Source organism: Jaculus jaculus, chromosome X, assembly GCF_020740685.1.
Source record: "Jaculus jaculus isolate mJacJac1 chromosome X, mJacJac1.mat.Y.cur, whole genome shotgun sequence".
NCBI lineage: Eukaryota > Metazoa > Chordata > Mammalia > Rodentia > Dipodidae > Jaculus > Jaculus jaculus.
This window is the reverse complement of record NC_059125.1, coordinates 39655108-39677871: the sequence shown is the minus strand read 5'-3', so window position 1 is coordinate 39677871 and position 22764 is coordinate 39655108. Positions and strand designations below refer to the sequence as shown.

The window sequence follows — 22764 nt, the reverse complement described above, 5'->3', positions numbered from 1 at the left end:
ACTTGCAAAGTATACAACCCAATTTTTCTACCCAAGGAAATATTACAGTAAGGACATACCATTTGAGCAGGAGACCAGAAGCCTGTAGTAGGAGAGGCTCCTTCTAGGTGGATGAGGGATAAATTTTAATATATTATTTATTTAAGAGAAAGAAAGGGGCAGAGAGAGAGAGAGAAAGAGAGAAATAGGTACACCAGGGCCTCCAGCCACTGCAAACAAACTTCAGATGCATGCACAACCTTGTGCCTTATGTGGGTATTGCAGAATTGAACCTGGGTCCATGGCTCCACAGGCAAGCACTTTAAATGCTAAGCCATCTTTCCAGCCCTAATATGTTTTCTTATTTCCAAAGAGGGAGGGAGGGAAGGAGAGAGAGAGAGAGAGAGTGAGAGAATGAGAATGAGAATGAGAATGAGAATGAGAATGAGAATGAGAATGAGAATGAGAATGAGAATGAATGGGTGTGCCAGGGCCTCCTGCCACAGTAAACAAATTCCAGACGCATGACAACTTTGTGCATCTGGCTTTATGGGGGTACTGGGGAATTGATCCCAGGCCATCACACTTTGCAAACAAGTACCTTTAACCACTGAGCCATCTCTCCAGCCCTAAGGGCTAAATTTTAGATCTAGCTTAAACTTGTTCCATCTCAGAGTATATTTGGCTTAATTAACTTGCATAAATATTTCTCCCATTGACTTTTAGAGGGTGAATGGAGTTATATTACCTTTGTATAAAGTTTAATACACAAAAATTGAGTTTTCACTTAAGAAACAGAACAATTCAACACAAAGAGTAAAATAATGACCACAAGAAAAAGATTGCAAACAGTGAACTTTCTTTAAAGTGAGCAATGCCATGCACTACCCATGGAAACCTAGAAAATACAAAAGAACAGACCAATAGGAAAAGAAACTTTCAAATCTAGATGAGCCAGTTAATGTTTTGAGTTGTTTATGTTCCAATTAAGCCAGCACTTTGTTCAGTTAACCTCTATTTGACCTACAGAAGAAGCAAGTTGTTTTTCTGGAGACACCATTAGTTGAACTGTAACTGATATTCCCTCGATGGCAAAAGTTCATTTAACTTGAAAAAGGAAAATCAATAAACAGATGACCTGAGAACTAATGAGCAAGGATCTCTGACCCCATCTATCAGCTTTTCCCCAGGGCACAGGAGACAATCCAAGTGTCTGGAAGCCAGGGGACGGAAGAATAGGAGGCTGGCAAAGGCTAGACCATACCTATTCAAAATTATCTAGGCTACCTGAGAGAATGCAATTCCAAATGCCACTCCAGCAATGATCCCCATGTTTGTTTCCATGAAACTGGTCACCAGATCATAGCAGCCCTAAAAAGAAAGAAGAGGTCTCAGAGATGTGGCTTATTTTATACTAATTATAACAGCTTATTCTTTTTTCTCCCCTTATTACTGTGGAGGCCCTCCTCAGAGGAGTTATAGTTATGGTATTCCCTGTGAGATCATGGAGACCTCAGTCAGTCTCTGTGGGGGAGGGGTGAGAGAGCCCCAGGGTATTCCTGCGGACTCTTCCACAATGTTCCCTGGGTCATGGCAGGCCCATTGGCAGTATGGTTTAGTGTTGGGTTCTCTTTAACCTTTGGATTTCTGTTTTGATAGGTTATGCTTGAACACAGCATCTGCCAACCACCATCCTGGAGCTGGTTGTCAGACTACCAGTAAAAGCAGCATTCTGTCACCACTTCCCTTAAAATTTCTCCTGGTCCTTGGCAGATGTGGTAGAGGTGGCACAGCTCATGTTAGAGGTGCCATGTCTCATGTGAGAGATGTGTTTTATTCAAATTTAGCTTCTTGCACTTGCAGCATTCTGACATACACTTCGACATTAGTTCAGTAATCACAATTTACCAGCATCGTGGCCTGACAGATCACTAATTCAAACATACAAAAACAGAGAGAAAGATAATGGACCCACACAGGATACTTCCTCTAATATCACAAATAATGAGTGGCCCATTTTGTTTCACCTAAACTTCCCCAGTGTTCACTCTTTGGTTGAGCTACTTTAAAGCAAATCCTTGACATAATGTCTACAAATATCTCATTGGTAGCATTAAACTTACTAGGAAATACAGAAATATAGAATCTCTATAATTCAAATTCAGCACAGATAGATCAGAAGATACTTCACACCTTTGAACTGGAAACTTCAGCATCATAGTCACTAGCATTCTATCAATTAATATGACTTTTTCAATAGAAAAGTTGTTATCAAGTCAAAGTGAGGTGTATAATACTTGTCAACTATATAGAATTTTTGGGTTACTCCTAAGGAAGCCATTACATTTTCTCTCAATAATAAAACCAAAATGTACTATGTAATCATGAATAAGTCATTTCACATTTATGAATGTCAATAACTTTATCCATAAAACCAAGGGAATTTTTCTTTAATGTATAATCATTAAATGTCACAGTTAAATCCAATAAGTAATAGCAATGTTAATGATATATTACAATTGACTAAGGAAATCAGCTTTCTTTAAGATGACATATCCAGTTGGAGTTCAGCAATGTTGCTAAATGGATTTATTGTTTTAGATTACATTTTGCCAGATGATTTCAGGTAAGAAACACCTACCTTTTATATCATCCATAATACAAGAAAAGCAAAAAACAAACAAACAAACAAACAAAAAACCCTGACTTTTCTTGCTAAATCTTTCACATTTAGGGTAAGCACAAGCAGGACAAGAACTGCATGAGCATGTGAGTATGTGGTATTTATATGTGCATTCATTTGGAACTGGTCTAGTCACAAACTGGTTTATTCAGCTAGGAAAACATGGTCATCTCTAGTGTTCTAATAAAAGGCTTTGACATGAATACATAAGCCATGAGAAAAATGAAGACATACTTTAATAAACTAGGTAAAAATGGTTTTGTTTACCATAAAGTTCACACTAAATTATAACACCACCAATAAATATCCTACTATGCTCTTCACTTTTTTAAAAAAATATTTATTTATTTGAGAGTGACAGACACAGAGAGAAGGACAGATAGAGGGAGAGGGAATGGGCGCGCCAGGGCTTCCAGCCTCTGCAAACGAACTCCAGACGTGTGCGCCCCCTTGTGCATCTGGCTAACGTGGGACCTGGGGAACCGAGCCTCGAACCGGGGTCCTTAGGCTTCACAGGCAAGCGCTTAACCGCTAAGCCATCTCTCCAACCTGCTCTTCACTTTTAAAATCAAATTCTGTTTAACATTTCTTAAAGCATGTCCAAATTCTGTCAATGCTGTCTGTAAAATGAACTTTTATATTCATAACCTGTTTGTAGAGAAACAGTACATTACACATTGTTTCAATGCAATGCACATACTACACTCCTTATTTACCTGACGCAAATGTGGGGGGTACATTATAGCTCCTGGGTAGTTGAAAAAATTAATTATCTCTAGTCAAAGCTCAATGATTATTTCACTTTTTTTGCAAGATAGGGTCTCACTCTATTCCAGGCTGACCTGGCATTCATTCGGTAGCTCCAGGCTGGCTTTGAACTCACAGAGATCTTCCTACCTCTGCCTCCCAAGTGCTGGGGTTAAAGGCATGTTCCACCATGCCCAGATATGATATGCCATGCTTACTTTTCAAAAGGTTATGGTTAGGAAGACCTCAAAGCAGAAAGAGAAGTGGTTAGTCTAACACTTTAACATGTGGTAGTCCCCAAGGTAGTGTTTTGCCAAGATGGCCATCATTATCCAATCTTCTCACTCAAGGTGATGGACAAATGGGAGAAATATTTCCAGACATTCTTATTCTGCAAAATGGGTTGTCAGAGATTCTCTTCCCCACCATATGTGGCTTTAATTCTATGCTTAAAACAAATATATTTCATAAAATATTATTTCTATTCCTTTTTATATTGCTTTTTGTTTCTGCAGTGAAGGGGATAGAACCCAGGGTCTCATACATGGTACTCAAGCATTCCATCACTGAGTCACATCCAAGCCCTATTTTTTAGAGATTTTTTGAGTCATTTTATTTTATAATTATATATTTTTATTTAATTAATTTATTTATTTGAAAGAGAGAGAAAGAGAGAGAAAGAAAGAGGCAGATAGAGTGAGAATGGGAACACAAATTCCTCTAGCTATTGCAAACAAACTTCAGACACATGTGCTACCTTGTGCACATGTCCTGAGGCATCAAACCAGGGTCTTTTGGCTTTGTAGGTAAGCGCCTTAACCATTGAGCAATCTATCTAGCCCTTAGTTTATTTTTGAGATGGTCATTCCAACCAATATGAAAATGAAATAACTACCTGATATTAGTACAACCGTGGCAAAATATTTCTCCCCAAACCTTGCTCTTCAAGGTATGGCTCTTTAATGAGTAGCATGAAGCTCATGAATAAAGCTCAAATGGAGGCCCAACCCAAACCTGCTGGATCAGCATCTGCCATGTGTCAGGGTGATTCGTTTTTAATGAATTTTTGTGAACTTCAACAAGACCTCCAGATGTTTCCCATGCCTATTAAAGCTTAAGTAGTATTCTGACATAAGAGCAGTTACCTATTTTTCCTGAAAATAAGAATCAAATTAATGTATCATATCATTAATCAGAGAAACCTACAAGGTTTTCTAAAAGAATGACAGATTTCTGTCAGAGTACTTGATGACCCACCAAAGTTTAGTGGTAAGAACCTATTGCTGAAGACACCATATGCAGCTGACATGTAAAATGGAACAGCATGGCTGGAAGCCAGGAGAGAGTCAGTCCCCAGACAGCCAGCATGTCTAGTGCCAGAAGGTGCTACATGGGCGACTGGGGGAAATGACCAATATCTGTCCACGCAACTCATGGTCCAACCTATGTGGCAGCAAATAACCTGTTGTGATGCACACAAGTGCAATAGTGGCACACAGCCATGGTGGGGAACCAACTGCTGTTGATTCAGCTAACTGATCCTCTCAGTGGTACAAGACCCATAGCTGGAACTGGGAAACAAGTCAGAACCATATCCAAACATAAGACCACTCTCCAATATCAAGTTACCATCAATCATGGTGACAAGAGGGCCTACACCTATTAAACTCTCTATTAAAAAAATTAAGGGTTATCTCACTTGACCTGGTGCTAACTTACTCTCCCTTGGAGAATCTGCTTCTCTTTTTCAGATAGATGCAGATCCTAAGGAGAGAGCCACCATCGTACCTCAAAAGGGCCCTGACTGAAACTAAGGAAAATTGGCAAAACAAGCAAGGGTGCTGTTTTCCTGATGAACCAGATACCAGCACAAGGGGGAAGGAGACCAACACAGAGAAAATCAATGCCTACCAAATCAGAGAGCCAGAACCCCAAAGACCCCCAACACCTCATCACTGAAGCAGACCAAAAATGAACCCAACATGGTGCAGGGAAATTTTGTGGAAGAGGGGGTGGAAAGAATGTCAGAGCTACATGTTGGGTCATGATATACAGAGACATTTACTATACCAATAACTGTGGGCTAACCCCACAATGCACGACCCATACACCTCAACAAGGAGGGGCCAATGGGGAGGGGTCTGTCATGGATGAGCCTAATAATGGTACCAAACTGCCTGTACTTGCAGAATAGAAAACTAATAAAAAATAGGGTAAATCAAAATGAAAATATGCATGTGATTTCAAAAACAAGTTTTCCATCTCTTGATTTGTTTTCTCTATTATACACCACACAGACCCAAAGCATACTCTCAAAGTTTCAGCACAGCTCTGCAGACTATGAGAAATTACTTTGATATTACAACCAAAGGACATGTTTGCATTCAACCTTAAGTTCTGTGCTAAAGCATGATCTTATCTACCTACAACCATCTCTCTCAGTTTCCTAATATGAAATCCTGGTTGTCAGGCATGAAATAAATGTACAGAGAATGGCTGAGTATCCCAGGAAACACTGAGAAACAAAATGGTTAATTTCCTTAACCTCTTGGCGTGTCTAAACACAGTCACCAATGGAAAACACCTGCAAGTAGCAGGCTCAACTATTTGGAGTAGAAGGCTAGTTCCAGACAGGCTTTGAGAAGAGGCATCTCTGAAGCTTTTTTTTTTAAAAAAAGGATTTTTATTTATTTATTAGAGAGAGGAGAGAGAGAATGAATAGGCATGTCAGGGCCTCTAGCCATTGCAAACAAACTATAGACACATGTGGATTCTGGGGAATCAAACTTAGGTTCTTAGTCTTCACAGACAAGTGCCTTAACGGCTTTTAACCAAAATAAACCTTTCTTCCTTTTGCTCTTACCAACTAGCAAGGTATACATAGAGTACATAGAGAGTAGGGCTCTACTAGTGCTACTGACTCACCAAACCCACAGAAATTTCATCATCCTGTTATCCAAAGCAAAATAAAACCTGGCCTTCAAACCAAACAATCCATATGCTATGCAACTGTTCACATTGCTTTCCTCTTGCTCTCCCCTAGCAATATGAGTGATGCAGGTTCCCCAGGCTGCCAGGCAAAAGCCAAGCATCATCTTTCTGTGATAGTAGTGTGTAGGACTCAAAATGCCAAAGGTTTAAAGGGATGGTATGTTTATTCTAAACCATAGGATCCCACATAACTAGAATTCAGTAGTCATTAAGCCTTCCTACAGAAAGAAATCAGGAGGGGGTGGTGCTGACTTTTATGAGCACCTATTATTACTGTCTCCATTTCATCCTCATCTCCCATTTTTTATAGATATCTGTAAAATGCAGATAGGAGAAACAACGTGTCTCAGAGGTTCATGTGAACATTAAATGAGCATGCCTAATGAAACTCAGCAGACAAATTTCAGCTTTCATTCCCCTTTCTTCCCTGAAGGAGACAAGTTAGAGTACAAGGACAGTGAGGGAACTGTTAAGCACTTTCACCAGCCTTTCTTGCACCCAGAGACAAATAAAATAGGATGATAGTGGGTACAGGAAATGAGGGCAATATATAGGTTGTCAATAAAATTAAAAAAAAAAACACTGCTTACCTTTACTGCTAAAAGTAATTTTCGAGATTACATGTGCCCTATAGGATATACATCATCGGGACCATATTTGGGTTGCAGTTAACATTTCATGTGTTTTTACTCTGTGCCATGTACCATGATTTGGATATTTGTATCTCGTTCAATGCTTATACTACTACTAAGGGATAAGAACTATTATTATTCCTATTTCACAGAGAGACAGAGAAAAGTTAAGTAACTTGAAAAAGATCAGCAAGTGGCTGATTCAGAATTTAAACTGGAGTCTAACTTAAGACCCTAAATTTCTGACTTCTGGGTCCTCAATTTTCACAAAAGAGGAAGTCGTGGTTAAAAAAAAAGAGAGAGAGCGAGAGATTGTTTTCACAAACAAGCTCATGAACCAAATAGCTCAATTCAATTCACTACTTCTTGCCTTCAATAAATCAGTGTTGGCTGTGTGCCAGGTATGCTTGGCACATCATAAAATGACAGTAAGATTACATATGGGTTCTTAGTGGGAATATCCATGCTAAAGTCACAAGTAATCTAACTAACTAATGATAGGCAAAAATAAGCCTCAATTTTTGGGCCTACAAGAAAATTCTAGTAAGAGTACATGTTCTCTTAGCTGAAACTGAAAGTTTGTCAGTACTGAATTTTACTGAAACACAGCAATTGCAAAGTCATATTCAGAATGGAAAAAAAATGAGCTTCTAGAAAGGCAAAAATGTCTTACAGAATTCATTTACATATGCAAATGTAAAGAAATGACACCATAACATGCTAATCTTGAGAGAATAGCTATTGCCTATTAATTTTTCAGTAGTTGCCCCCGATCACATAGAATTTTGAAGAAATCAGCAAAACAATTTTATCTTAGTAAGAAAATGTGTTGCATGACTTAATGACACAGGTAACCTCAACAGTAGTTTTTTTTTCATCTTTGTTTTACCAAATCATATTGTCTAAAGGGCATTTCTCTAAACGTTTAAGAATGATAGCCTTCACACACAATTATATCATGCCTTCATGGTATTCTCTGGTAAAGTATAATACAGAATTGATTTTCCTTGTCTCGGACTACTGAAACTTCATTGTCCCATTTGCACTATGTACTGACTTCCAATGTTCATTTACCCATTCATTTTTTCTTTGCTTCTTTGGGAGTCAAGATGCTGACAGTGAGTTGAATTGGAGTTGCTGATTTCCTTGCCTACAACAGTGAACTCCCTAAAACAAAGGCTACCCTCCTAGCAGAAGCAGATGCTGTCTGTCAATTCTACTCGCTTCTTCCTGCCAAAGACTGGCACCCAGCTGTGAATAATTTCATGTTCCGATGGTATATAAGGTAGAAGAAAGACACCCAGAAAGAAAAGAGCCAACATTCCCTGTCTGAAACAGGCATTCAAGGTTAACAGGAACCATTTACTAACCATTCATAGCTGTGCTGGGAGCTGCTTACTGTGGGAGAGCAGTATGAGGCTGACTGGAGGCACAACTTCCTCTCTTAGAAGTGAGCAGGCTCAAGTCCCTCTCACAGGCAATAAAGAGCCATTAAGGAAGACTCTCCAATTCCCTTTAGACTGTACTTTTTAGGCTATTTGTCATAGCTTCACAAAAGCAACAAAGTCCTCCCAAATATGTGCCATTGGTCCCATCAGGGCCTAGAGGAAGTAAGTACCTTCTGATTCACTTTGGTGGCGGCCACGGTCAAATTGTGTAGATCTTGGGGATTACAATCAGTTTCATTCATGCAGCAACTGGGGGGGATGCCATGTTCCAGGAAGTAGGGGCTGGTGCTCCAGTTGGTGTAGTTCTGTACACCACAGCAGCTCAGCTAGTAACATGAAAATTAAAAGAATCAAAGAGTGATAAGTTAAAGACATTGTCATCTCCTCACTCATTGCCTTGTAACTTTTCAAATAAAAACACAAGCTTCAAATATAGCTAAGTGCTCTAGACAACATGCACAGCTGTGGTGTACAAAAATGAACTGAAGTTCGACTAACAATTAGTCTCACTTTGGTGTCTACTTGAACTCATAGAAGGAAGTCAATTTACATTCTATATCCATTGGCTTTCTGATCATATCCACAAGCAAAGCTGTGCGTCTCTATCCTAGTTAAACATCACAGTCACCTATAAAATTTGCTGCTGTAACAACAATTACATAAAGATTGTTAAGAGGCGAGCCAAGGCAAATAATGGTTTTAACAATTTCTCCACTGGATCTACATGATAAGTAGCTTAGAAAAAGTGACATACATATGGAAGAGAGAGAAAGAGTTGGTGCAGATAAACTGCAATCCACCACCTGTCTGTTTTATTTGGTTTGGTTTTTGTAAAGGTTTACTGAACTAGGTCCTTACCTATTTGTTAACATATGGCCAATTGCCTGAGTTAGCTTTTGTGCAGTGGTAGCAGAGTTGAATAGGTGACAGAACATAAGCCCTTCCTTCATAACAAAAAACTGCTATATTGCTCTTCACAGAAGAAGATTTGTTGATCTTTCATGTAGAGAATATGAATGTAAATGGTACAAGATATTGTTTCCTGGTAAGTCTGAGATACAATTCTTTGTGATATTCTTCATCAAAAGAAATTATAAAATATTACCACTTCTATAATATAACAAACAAAATTCCACAATAAAAAAGCCCTGTTAATACTTCCTTGGTCAATCATTATGGGCAGTGACCACTACAAATGAACTCCAGATGCATGCGCCCCCTTGTGCATCTGGCTTACATTGGTCCTGGGGAGTTGAACCTGGGGCCTTAGGCTTTTCAGGAAAGTTCCTTGACTGTTAATCCATCACTCCAGCCCTCAGTTCATTGTTTATCAGATCTGAAGACACTGATTCCAAAGACCTAGCCCTCAGAAGTTCTAGGCTAGACTGGTACATATTCATAGTTAGCACCTTTCCAAAGTTTCAGATTTTAGGGACAAATGAGCTATCCTTGGCATTTTCACCACCTTTTTCAATACAAGGCACACTCAAGAGAGGGATCTCCTTGATTCTAATTACCTGGAGAACTGGAGCCTAGAAAAGTAGTAGATATCAACACAGAACCAAACCGACAGTTGGAGAATGTGAATCAATGGTACATGCTATTCTACTGGATCAACCTAGCAACATACCAGTGGCCTGGCTTATAGATCTCAAACTAGACCTGATATGCAGGTCTTATAATAATCTCTTTCCATAGAACTTACACTGCGCTGGACATGATCCACTGCACGGCTCCTCTCGTCATTGCCATTGTAGTTCTGCATGGCCTCTGTGTAAGTTCTCAGGAAGGTATCCTTGATCTACGGAAGAAAATGAGGAGTATGGTTTCCAGCACTGCAGGTCACTGATATATTTTTTTTTCTCTTTCTTTCTGCTTCCAACTAAATGAAATTGTTTTAAAGAAACAGAATAAAATAAAACCCTCTTGTGAAGCACAGTCATAGCTACCACCCAAGAATAAAGGGGCCAGTGTGCTGGCAGGAGCAAGGCCAGGCTTTCCTGGAGTTCACACATGCACATGGGTAACAACATATCAGGGCCAGTGAGGCCATGGCTTCATCTGGTTACCCTTCAGCTAAGAAGTATGAGTGGTTTAACTCCTGATGCAACAACCTTATGTAACAGGTCTGGATATCATATTTGGTTCTACTTTTTTTTGTTTATTTGTTTTTTGAGGTAGGGTCTCGCTCTGGCCCAGGCTGACCTGGAATTCACTATGTAGTCTCAGGTGGAAGTCATATTTGGAAAGGGAAAAACCATGCAAGAGGGAAAGCAGCAGAAAAGGCATGTCAAGCTGCCAGGGAATGTAGTTCATCTAAGTACAAAAGAGAGGGTCTAGGAAAAGGTGATGTCAAATGATAAGAACCACAGCCATACTATTCCTCACTGTGTTTATCCTCTATTGTTTTATATTTTCCTATCTAACACATGACTATCTACTTTTAGCTTTATTGCTACTTATGTGATACAATAAAAGATTTACAAGTAAGCAAGACAATCAGTTTGGCTTGCCTTACAGTCTCAGGACTATTCTTACACAAATACACACACATATGATTTGTGGAAGTAGCTACTTTCAAAGTACTTAGTTCATATTGAAGGTGAGTTCTTTAATACTGAGTGGAGGATTGTTTTATTTAATAGCTACAGAGAGAAACTGAGTAAAGATCAACAGCAAAGTATTTGAGTTTGATTAAATTCCTATAAATAGAATTTCAGGTCATGATGCATGGCATTAGGAAAATGGCAATACCATTGGAGAAACTATTTGGCTTATAGGCATCATTTACACATTCTAAGTAGTTTCAAAACCCTCCTCTCAAAAACAAACAAACAAACAAACAAACAAACAAACAAACAAACACCTACTATTGCCAGGCGTGGTGGCGCACACCTTTAATCCCAGCATTTGGGAGGCAAAGGTAGGAGGATCACCTTGAGTTCAAGGCCACCCTGAGACACCATAGTGAATTCCAGATTAGCCTGGGCCAGAGTGAGACCCTACCTCGAAAAACAAAAAACAAAACAAAAAAACTACTATTATCTGAATTCTCCACTTTATATATACTCACCTCATGACGAAACACAAACCCTGAAATGCCAGCAACAAGCTCAGCCAGAAACACCAGGGACAGGAACATGGCATACTGAAAATTAAGGACAAAGTCAGATGGTAAGACTAAGGAGAAGGTTTTTCCAGGGTGAGATATTTCCTGTTGGAGGAAATTACACAAGTACTTATTCTCTCCAGAGAAAGTTTAGAAAACATTCCAAATACTCTTTTTTAATATTTGCTCACATTAGTATCAACATAGGAAATTGTTTGTTTAATATGCATAAGCATTTGGAGCATATATACTGAGTTGAATTCAACTGAGACTCACCTTGTGACCATTAGCTCAGTTCAAACAGGAGAAACCTGAAAGGGTTACTTACCACTACTTTTAATATTAGAATCTTTGAGATAGAAAAACAAAAATAAATCTGTTCTTGAGGTCATAGGACATGGTTTTTCCCTTCCTGAGAGGATTTTTTTGGTGGGTGCTTATGTTTATGCATGTGAACATGTATGTTGTATGTGTATAAGTACACAAATGTGTGGATGTACATGTGTGTGAGAGTCCATGTGGAGAAGATATGTCTACGTTGGATGTCTTCCCCAATATTTCTCTACTTTATTTTGAGACAGAGTCTCGGACTGAAGCCAGAGTTCACTGATTGGGCTGGACTAGCTAGCCATTGAAGACCAGGGATTCCATGTTTTGGCCTCCACAGCACTGGGATTACAGGAGCACACCACTGTGTGCAGCGTTTCACGTGGGAACTGAAGGTCTGTTCTCAGGTCTTCATACTTGTGTGATGATTACTTTATCCGCTGAGCCATCTCTCAAGCCTATGGGAGGCTTTTGAATCATTTTCCTCAAAATGGTCTGCTAATATGTGAAAAACCCCCTACAGCCTCTTCTGGTTTGTTCTTCCCCCTATGTCTGCAGTGCTAAGTATGGGATGAAGGTTCTTTCATATGCTAGCTAAGTACCACTGAGCTACTTCTCCAGCCCTAAAGGTTCTATTTTGTAAGTGTTGTAATTGTTGAAGAGAATTCTTTTCCCTGGTCACAAATCTGCCTATTTCCAGTTGTGGTTGTTGGTTCTTCTATCAGAAAATATAACAACCCAACCACTCTTGTATTCAGTAGACTTTTCTCATGTGGGAGTGCAGAGAGGAGGCAAACCTACTGCTTCTCTTCATTTGGTCAAATGCCTCCATTTTCTTGGCTATATCTCATAGTAAATGGCTGCAAAGCCACTCCATGAAGTACTCATCTGTTCCCACAGGCCATGCATGCAGCAGGACGAGTCTCCTCACTAGGCTAGTCACCCATGAATATGACACTGTCAGAGTCCTGTGAGAATATTTTCCTCTGGTCTTGGCACTGCAAGAAACTTATAGCAAGTATGCCACTCTAACAATATTTGCATCTAAAATATTAAGCATCTAAAATCTACAGTGCTTTTCATCTTATACTACCTGCACTTCTCAAATTCACAATGTGTATGTGTGCACGTGAATGCATGCAGCATGCATGCACACATGTGAGTATCTGACTTCAGGAATATTACATGGTACTTATGAGATGTTAAAGCTTTTTCCATCACTGTGACTTTGAAAAGCAGATAAAAGGAAGGGGAATTGATTCCTTTCCAACAAAGCATATGTCTTGCTGCTTTCTATCATCTCAAAATGAAATGCAACAGTTCTGAATGTTCACAATGGCCCTAAGCGATGCTGTGGAATGCAGAAGCACTATAGATGGCCACATAACTCACCTGGAATGTCTACATGTGTCTTGGAAAGTATATATATGTGCATAATCATAGTGTACTGTTCTCATCTAGTTGCATATCCATTAAAAGAAGTAAAAACTGGGTTAAACAGCAACTTGTTTCTAAAATACTAAATGTGTTATGATGTCTGAAATACACAATGTCTTTCTCTTGATTTTACAGAAAATGCAATTAGAAGCATTTATTACTTGTGTAGAAAGATAATGGTCAGGAGGCAAGAGGGAGAAAGTTTCTGTGATTACCATAAAGTTCTAGAGTGACAGTTAATCAAGTAACCTCTACTCTTGTCAGTCAGATCAGCAGTTTTCTGCTTTGAACAGGTCCGTTGGTTCCAGGGCTTCCAGAGAGTAGCCACTTCACTTACAAAAGGTCTCTGCCAAAAGCCTATTTGTAAGATCTGACTATTACTAAATACAGAGGGATGAGAGTAGAGTTTTATTTACCTATGAATGAAAACAGTGTGGGGAGTGGGAGGCAGAAATAGCTCTGGATTGGAAAGAAACATATGTAGGTTCAAATTCTAGCCTTCTAACCATAAGCTATGTGAACTGGTGGGGCAGGATCTCTGCATCTCTAACATATAACATAAAATAGTATTTGCACTTCACAGTGGTTGTGAGGAATTAAATGAAAGACATAAGTACTCAGTACAGCATTATAATACATAAAAATAATGATGTTTTCAAAGACCCAAACCAAGCGCAAACTTCAAACTTTTTTTTTTTTACTAGCTAAAAAACTTGCCTGTCAATGAACTTTTGACTGTTAGGTAAAGAAAATGGTCACGTTGTCTAAAACCACTTCTACGAAAGGCTAGAGATAACTGTTCTATCATTTTCATCTATTTATATCCTTGTACTCAGTTATGGGACAATATGGTCTCAACAGCAAATTTAGAGTTATAATATAAAGACATGGTCCTTTTTGCTTCCATTCACAGTATTTGAAAAAGAAGAAACCTTGGTGTACTTTTTTATAATCAGGGATAATGGGCCAAAGAGATTCCAACCTTGCTACTACGGATATAAGCGTCTTACTGTTGGGAGCAGTCAGATTGTATCACCAGCTTATGGGAAGATCGTTTTCTAATCATTTTTCTTTTCTGTGGCTCTAAATTTAACTTGCCCCTTGCTACTTATTGCACTAAACAAAGCTCTCAACATTGGCAATCACCATAGATGAGGGAAGAGCCCACAACATTGCATACCTCCCAAAGTAAATACTGGAAAGTGATTACCAGGTAGTGATGCAGCCACTGGTGGCTCCCCCATTCTCGAGTAAATAACTTTCCACCCAAGATTATGTAAGCAACCATAATTTAAATCTGTAGGTGAAAATGAAATACATAAATAATGCATGAAAGCAGAATGGGAATATAAGGGGAAGGGAAAGGTTTTAATAAGAGAGGGAAGAGGAAGACAGAAGGTAATTCAGAGGAGGGATACATAGAAATCATGGCAGGGCTGGTGCTCAGTGGTTAAGTGCACTTGCTGCTTAATGAAGGCCTCTTGTGCATAAGACTGTCAAGTTAACTCTCCAGAACCTACATTAAAAATAATTCTGGGGGCTAGAGAGATGCCTCAATGTTTAAAAGTACTTGCTTGCAAAACCTGATGCTTGGGTTTAATTCCCCAGTACTTACATAAAGCCAGAGGGACAAAGCGGCACATGCATCTGGAGTTCCTTTGAAGTGGTAGGAAGTCCAGATGCACCCATACTCTCTCTCATATGTTTCTCTCCCTCTTTCTCTCTCAGTCTCTCAAATGAATAAATCAAATTAAAAAAAAAATCTTGGGACTGGCCACACACTTGTGTAACCGTAGTCCACAGGGGGTGATAGGAACAGAGACTAGAGAGTTGCTATGGGCTTATTGACAGGCAGCAGCTTCTAATGGAGGGAGAGACTACATCACAAGGCAATGTGGAGGTGAGTGATAAAGAAACAATCACTGGATATTCTCTTTTAGCCTCTATACTCATATGCAAGGGGCACATACATCAGTACACACATTTGTATACTTCACACACAACATATCACACAACACAGCAATATATATTTCACACTCACACATGCGCATGCATATAAAAATAACATTGTGTACACATATAAAAAATTTGAAAAAAAATCAATAAGAAAAAAAGACTCATATGTATATATATATATATGATGTATATGTACATGTATATTTGTTTTTCCAAGTAGGTTCTCATTCTAGTCCAGGCTGACCTGGAATTCACTATTTAGTCTCAGGCTCGCCTTCAACTCATAGTGATCCTCCTACCTCTACCTCTGGAGTGCTGGGATTAAAGGCATACACTACCACACCTTTTATACTTTTATATAAAGCATGATCCAAGAGGCTCACAAGTAGAGGTTCTAGTTTATAGCTAGACAAATGGGGCTGGCAATGTTGTTTTTCAAAACACTTACCAGGTGATTAAAACATTTTCCCAGAGTTGAGGACCATGTCTCTATGTAAAACAAACTCTAGTGTTTATGAGAAGTACTAGAAGGGCACTGAGATAGACTGAAGAGGAAGTGTTTCAATGTGACCTCATTAGGGATTTTCCACATACCAGAGCAAATTCAAGGTGGTCTCCTTCATGGTTTTCAAATAGAGAAGTTGGCCAAGTCATACCCTAATTCTATGAAGGTGCTGACAAAGAGACTAACCAGTGCCAGTAGGGAAGATGGTTAGTTTGTGTTACACATGAATCACCCTCACACCCACAAGTGTCATGAGGTGGCATTCTATATCACCACAAGGGTTAAACATTAGGGTTAAGCTACATGGCCCCAGTGGAATTTATGTATCTCCCTTTCCTGAAATTAGATTACTGATATGACTCATTTTGTGATGGCTAAACTACACAGTTGACTTGATTAGATTGAGAATCATCTAAGAGACTGATGGGACACACTTTAAGTGTATCTGGGAGGGGTTTCCATGGAATTAACTGAGGCTGGTAGACCGATACTGAATGTGTGTAGACTATCACCTGGGCTGGGAACTGGGACAGAATAAAGGAGAAACGGTGTATAAAAACAAACAAACAAACAAACAAACAAACAAACAAACAAACAAACAAAAAACATCAGAGGGTTGCACTTTCCCTTTTCTCTACTTCCTTGTCTGCTAGGATGTGAGCTGCTGTGCTACACATGTCTTCCCTGCCACAACAGAAGGAACCCTCTGAAATCATGAGCTGAAACTAAATCTTTCCTCTCTTAAGTTGTTTATGGTAGATAAACAATGGAATGCAATGGAAACGTAATTAATAGACATTTTAAACAGAATTTTATTTTGAGGACTAACTTTGATTGACAAAAGTCCTTCAATATAGTACTCCTCAGCAAAGAAAAAACATAGTGAATAGAAAATTAGACCAAAAGAGTTAAAAAATTCACATAAAAAGACTTCCAGTAGCCTGCCCCTGACTTTTGGGATACATTACTCTTTTGTCTGATGTGAGTACAAGCTCTCAGCAATGGCCCTGGCCAATACCTTTTATTGCACCAGCCCTCTGAATGGCAGGCTCAGGTGTAGTTCAGCTCCCACAGCCCTCAGCCAGAGAATTCAGGTTGAGAAAGAGCACATGCATACATGCATGCATGCGTGGCCAGACTCAAGGAAGCAGGAAGGACTGCTCCAATGGGATGTGGGAAACGGAAGGCTGCTTCTGTTCAGGGCGATTCCTTGCCCACGAAATTTAACATCACATGCTTGAGAGAATTCCTACACTAGATCTAAAGACTAGCAGAGTACGTCTTGCCAGGAGGATGACAACTGCCCATTAGAATCAATGACCAGGCAGTGTGTGGGGGATGGGTGTGCTGAAGTGCAAATTAGGTAAAAGTCTGAAGTAAAAATCAATGAGTAGTAAGTTATTTCATCATGTGGATTTATAATTGTATAAAAAGTAACTGAGCAGGGCTGGAGAAATGGCTTAGTGGTTAAGGCATTTGCCTGTGAGGCCAAAGGACCCAGGTTCGATTCCCCAGGACCCATCTAAGCCAGATGCGCAAGGGGGCACATGCATCTGGAGTTTGTTTGAAGTGGCTAGAGGCTCTGATGTGCTCATTCTCTCTCTGCCTCTCTCTCTCTCTCTCTGCTTGCAAATAAATAAATAAAATAATATAAATAAGCTGAGCATACAATTTAGGCTGTGATACACTTACCAGTTTCAGCATCCATGGGCTACCACGGCACGTAGCAAAGCATCCAAACAGGCCAAAAACAACAATAGTGGTGCCAGTTCCGATGAGCACATAGGGAGCATTTGTGGAGTTCTCAGCAATAAGGGAGATATAGGTGCCCAGAGTAAGCTTTCCCCAGACTCCAACAGCCAACAGGATCACCCCAGTGATCTGCAAAGAGGGAGAAGACAGCATGAAACCATTTCCAAGAGTGGTGAGAATCAACCCAGAACAATGTGGCCTCATTCCAAGACTCATGTTTACATGAGTAAAATGGTACTTGCTGAAAGATTCCTCGAAACATTACAGAAGAGGGGATAGAAAGAATATAAGAGCCACAGGGTAGGAAGGTATATTTTGATGCATCGTGCCCCCCGAAACAAATAGGCTTACTTGTACATTAATGACCCCACAATGTATATTAATAACCCTACAAGGGTCAGGGTTTTCTCACCATTCCCTGTAAAATGCAGGGCCAAACAACTGTGGTTAAGCAAGCCATGAGTTCTTTGTGTCTCTAACAATCTCACAGCTGATATTTCCTTAAGTTTACCAATAGTTTGACAACATATTCAAACTGGTACTCTTCAAATTTTATGACTGTTGACACAGCCTAAGGCTTAAGTGCTTCCCCAGTTTTGCTCTATTATTGTCCCACATTAAGGTCCCCAGATCCCTGCCCAATCCACTCAAGTGAAGAGGCAAGATAAGAAAACCCAAATGGGCAAATTCTCTGTCACTCAAGACCCTTTCCTTATTATCCATAAGTGACCACCAGCAAATATAGGTGACACCGTTGACCAGGCCGATGAAAGTACCTCAGGCTCTCCTTCGTGCTCTAAAAACTACGTGTAGTTTAGGATGAAGAATGAACCATGCACCTTTCCCTGCTTCATTTTTAAGCATTTTAGAGGAAAGGTCACCAAAGCAGCCAAAGCTTAGTGATATTTCCCTGCATAAACCCAGCAGTCCTTCTTCTTTGTAGAATTATTACTATGAATGACATAATTAAAAGTTTGAAATAAGAACAAAAGGTAGCAATGTGAGGCAGACTTTAAGAGAAAGCATCTGATGCTAATTTTGAGGTGGCCCAGTGGAGGCTTAAAAACAGGAATGCAGATATTACCACACATTCCAAATACTCTGCTGACACCTGGTGGTTACTCAAATAAAGCACCTTCCTTGACAGCGTTCAACCAGACTCCAGTTACCCTCTTCATTCAGTAGAGCAAAGAATGCAATGGGGAAATGTAGAAAAGGACAGGGCTATCACTTATTTTTTCATGCCTACTCCAGTAAAAACACAGAATAAATGCTTACTATTCATGGGCAAAAAAAAGTCTCTTGGTTTAAAATCTCTTTTATAAAACAAAGCCCATTGAATGATAATTGCTTATAATGTGAAAACTTAAAATGGACCCAAAGAGAGTCTTCCCTTGTGCTTTCTATATTAGAATGATTGCCTAACTCTCTACTGAAAAAGCTCAATGAAGCTATTTACTATTTAGGCTGAATATAGGTCTCACCTACAGACTTTTGACACCATGCAATTACTCCCAACGTGCAATACTTCAAATATGTATAGACTAAAGTATGTATTGTTACTGTAAGTCATTATCCAAATATGATCGCATTAATGAATATGCACATACAAATCAAGTCTAAGAATCACATCTTAGAATTCTGTGACCAGTGACTTCATAAATTTCAGTGACCACACAACAAATCTCATACACGTTTTATCAAAGTAACATCACATTCTGATTTTAAGGAATACACTATTAAGACCATTTTATATTTTTGTCTTGGCAAAAAGTAATTTATAATAATGCAATCTAAGATCTTCACATGAAATATATATAAAGCCAGTCCTTGTGTAAGGTACAAAGCCTACAATAGCATTTTCAATTTTCTTATAATATAAATTACATAAATATTACATTATATGCAAAAGGATTTTTTATGGACCTCAGTGGTGTCTCTTAACATTGCAAACATACAATGCCATGGACACTATATTGCATGAGAGAAAAGCTATTCAGAATTCTGATCCTGAGCAAGTCAACTGTCCATGAAGGAGCTCAAGTCTTCTCTGTATAACGCAGGGACTGAGTTAGATGGGCCCCTACCAGCACCATATGATAGGAATCTGAGACTAATTCATGGAGAAAGAGCTTTCTCCAATATTGCAATGGCCATACTCATACACTCCTGATGGAGGAACTCCATGTTCACAGCTCACCTTTTCAGCTATACCTTCAGCATTGTTCGTTATGCATCTTATATATGTTAAGGAACAAGGAAGTATTTTCTGTGTAATTTGCAACCTTCACTTATGAATTCCTATTCTTCCTAAAATGTAAACTCTTAAAGTACAAACTGTACTTTCTCTTCCCAGAGTCTTTGACGATATTCTTTAGTTTGCCACAATCAGTGACCTGTTCCTTTTGCATGCATCCCCAGCTGCAATCACAGTGCCATTAGAGTCGGGTATGAGAGGGTTATAAGGTCCTCATTTAGTCTCTCTAAATGCCTAATACTTGGCTCATGTACTCTACCTTCAAAACTAAATGAACATACACATAGCATTCTAATTAGGACATGAGTTTCTATTTAGTACATTTTAAGGGGAAACAGAAAATTAAGTCCCAGAGGTACACACTACCTAAAATGACCCTTCCTAAGAAGCCATATGGGATAGAAGTAACTGTCTCTATGGGGTGACACATTTTTGCAGTGTTTGGAACATGATTTTGTAGAGTGAAGAAAGCATCCCAGAATGGTGAAGAAATTGGAAGACTCCATAATTTCATGGTTGTCTTCTTAAACTCTGAGAACCAACAGTGTACATTCATTATATTTACAACTTTTGTTTTGATTATGAGTTATTCATGTATCTACTTAAGAGTGCTAAAATGAATTAGAATTAGAATTGTTCCCCTCTCCCTTTATTGGGCTGCAAGTCCACTAGGATTGGTAGCAGAAAGGTATTAAATATATATAAAATGCAGATGTACATTTGAGTTTGGAGTCTGAGAGTTAGGAGACAAGGGCTTTCTATTCTGTTACTAGCTGTGTGACTTTGATCATATCACCAAAGGTTGCTGGGCCTCAGTTCCCTCTTCAAGAATATCAGTAGGTGGAAAAACCTGATTTGTAGTCTATCATCTCAGCTCTAATATTCGGGTATTACAAGCCTATACCAGTCATGTTTTATGTCCTTTGTTCATTTTCTCCAACTTTTTATTTTCATAAATTCAAAACTATAAAAAGCTTAGATAATAGCACAATATACACTCAAATAATCTTTATTCAGATCCAGCAATTGCTAACATTTTGCCACAATTTTTCCTCTATCTCTGTCCCTATTTCTCCACATGCCCTTTAAAATCTATTTGAAAATAAGTTGCAGCCATCATACTTTCTCTCTCATTACTTTACTTCAGTATTTGCTTTCCAAGAAATGAAGAACTTTGTAATATAGAATCACAGAACCATTATTATCACACTTAAAGAAAAAAAATAGCATATCATATTTAACACCTAGGTCATTTTATAATTTCTCTAGTTGTTCCCTGTTAAGAATCCCTGAATGGTCTTGGAAATTTTTGCCAATTGCTTAGTACAAAATCTCCCAACACTTCTACAATGACTCCATGGAGTAAGAGGCAGACACCCGCCAATAACCCATGTAGACTCCACATTTCCAGAGGGGCTATGTCTTCAACCTGGGGTCCTCCTCCAGTGCTGTACAGTAGCATACATCACTCCTTTCCTGTCTACTATCTATAAATATAAAAAGTCTTATCAATAGAGAATGGTACCTCTATACTAGAAAGCTGACCTGGCCCTTAGAGGTTATCATTCTTCAGTCTAAATTGTGAAAAGGTAAAGAGTTTCAGGGATGCATGCTCTCTAGAATTGCTCTTTCTGCTTTAAGTTTTTCATTCAGGGTACCTTACTTTGCACTCCAGTATTATATGTCTGAGAACTGAGAATGTATCACCCAGAAGAATTTTTTCTATGCAGGCATATACCTTTGTCATCTATAAAGTCATAGAACTGGCCCTCGTGACATCTACAGGGGTCATTAATGTGCTAGATTTTTTTTTCTTTGAACTTCCTGGTGATCCTGACAAAGGCCAAGGTCATGCTGAATATTTTCTTAGATACCAAACAAATTTTCCAAGGTCTTGAGCTGACCTGGCTCTGTACTTAGCATAAAGAATATAGTTGAAAATATAAGATAGATATGTCAAGGTAGCTTATTTGGAGCTTTGTGGCATTAGGTTTTATTGAAAAGCATTCCTGAGTTCTCTTTGCAAGAGTTGAAGGCAGGTCTTGGGTTTTTGATCTGCACTGACATAGTCTTACTCCCACTTCAACTGTTCAGCCAACCAGAACTTAAGACTGTCTGGAATCAGCCCACACTTCTGGTTTCACAGTGACCCAGATACATAAATAGACTTCATACAGGTGAATTAGGAATTGGGGCCAGCAAAGCCACTTACAAGAAGATTTATGTGCTTAGAAACCAGGACCAGCTCTAGTGGTTAAAGAGACAGAAGCTTCATGTTTGGGAGATTCCCTCTATGACACACCTCCCTTATAAAACCCCCAAATTGATCACACTTGTTTTAAAAATCTGTTGGCACAGTTTATCATACACAGAGGCTGCATGAGTGCCAAAAGTACCAACAGGCTTAGTGCTGTTGGCAAGTAGCCAACCACCACTGAAGGAAGAGCTGTGGAGAAAAACTGCTTTCCTGCCTTCCACTCCTCGGGGATCAGCCCAGTGAGGAGATAGGTCAAATTCCATGCTAGTGAGTAAGATACTTCTTAAAGATGGCATCAAAATAAGTGTATAAACAAGAACCACATCTATATTCATATGTGTTGAAAGCATCTGTAATGTCCCATATTTATTTCTGTAACATGTTTATTTTTTTCTGTATTGTGTACCCATCAAGGGTTTAAGAGTCCTGTGAGTGATAATACATTCCTTTATCTATTTTTGCATTGATGGAAGCCTCAGCTGCAGTTATGTTCTATCTTCCAAGAAAACATGTCATTCATTCTGTCCTAATATCCTTTAAGCAAAACCACTGTTTGTCTAATTATGAGTTCGTTGTTTTTTAATTTGAAAAGTAGTCACTGTGCTTATAGTATGATGTCTCTCTGTGGCCCATAATAAGAAGTCAGTAAATACACAAGAAATCTTAGCAACAAGTTCTGCAAGT

The 22764-nt window shown here is 39.0% G+C and overlaps 1 protein-coding gene across 1 annotated transcript in view; it reads right to left on the bottom strand.

The window, feature by feature from the left end:
- Positions 1-22764, bottom strand: part of Tspan7 (tetraspanin 7) — a 122777-nt gene that overhangs the window by 6210 nt on the left and 93803 nt on the right. The window contains exons 2-6 of the mRNA XM_004665739.2: positions 17507-17695; positions 11554-11628; positions 10186-10281; positions 8651-8806; positions 1267-1350 (exon numbers count right to left, since the gene is read on the bottom strand). Of these exons, the coding sequence (XP_004665796.1) occupies positions 1267-1350; positions 8651-8806; positions 10186-10281; positions 11554-11628; positions 17507-17695 (600 nt within the window). The remainder of the gene's footprint in view (positions 1-1266; positions 1351-8650; positions 8807-10185; positions 10282-11553; positions 11629-17506; positions 17696-22764) is intronic.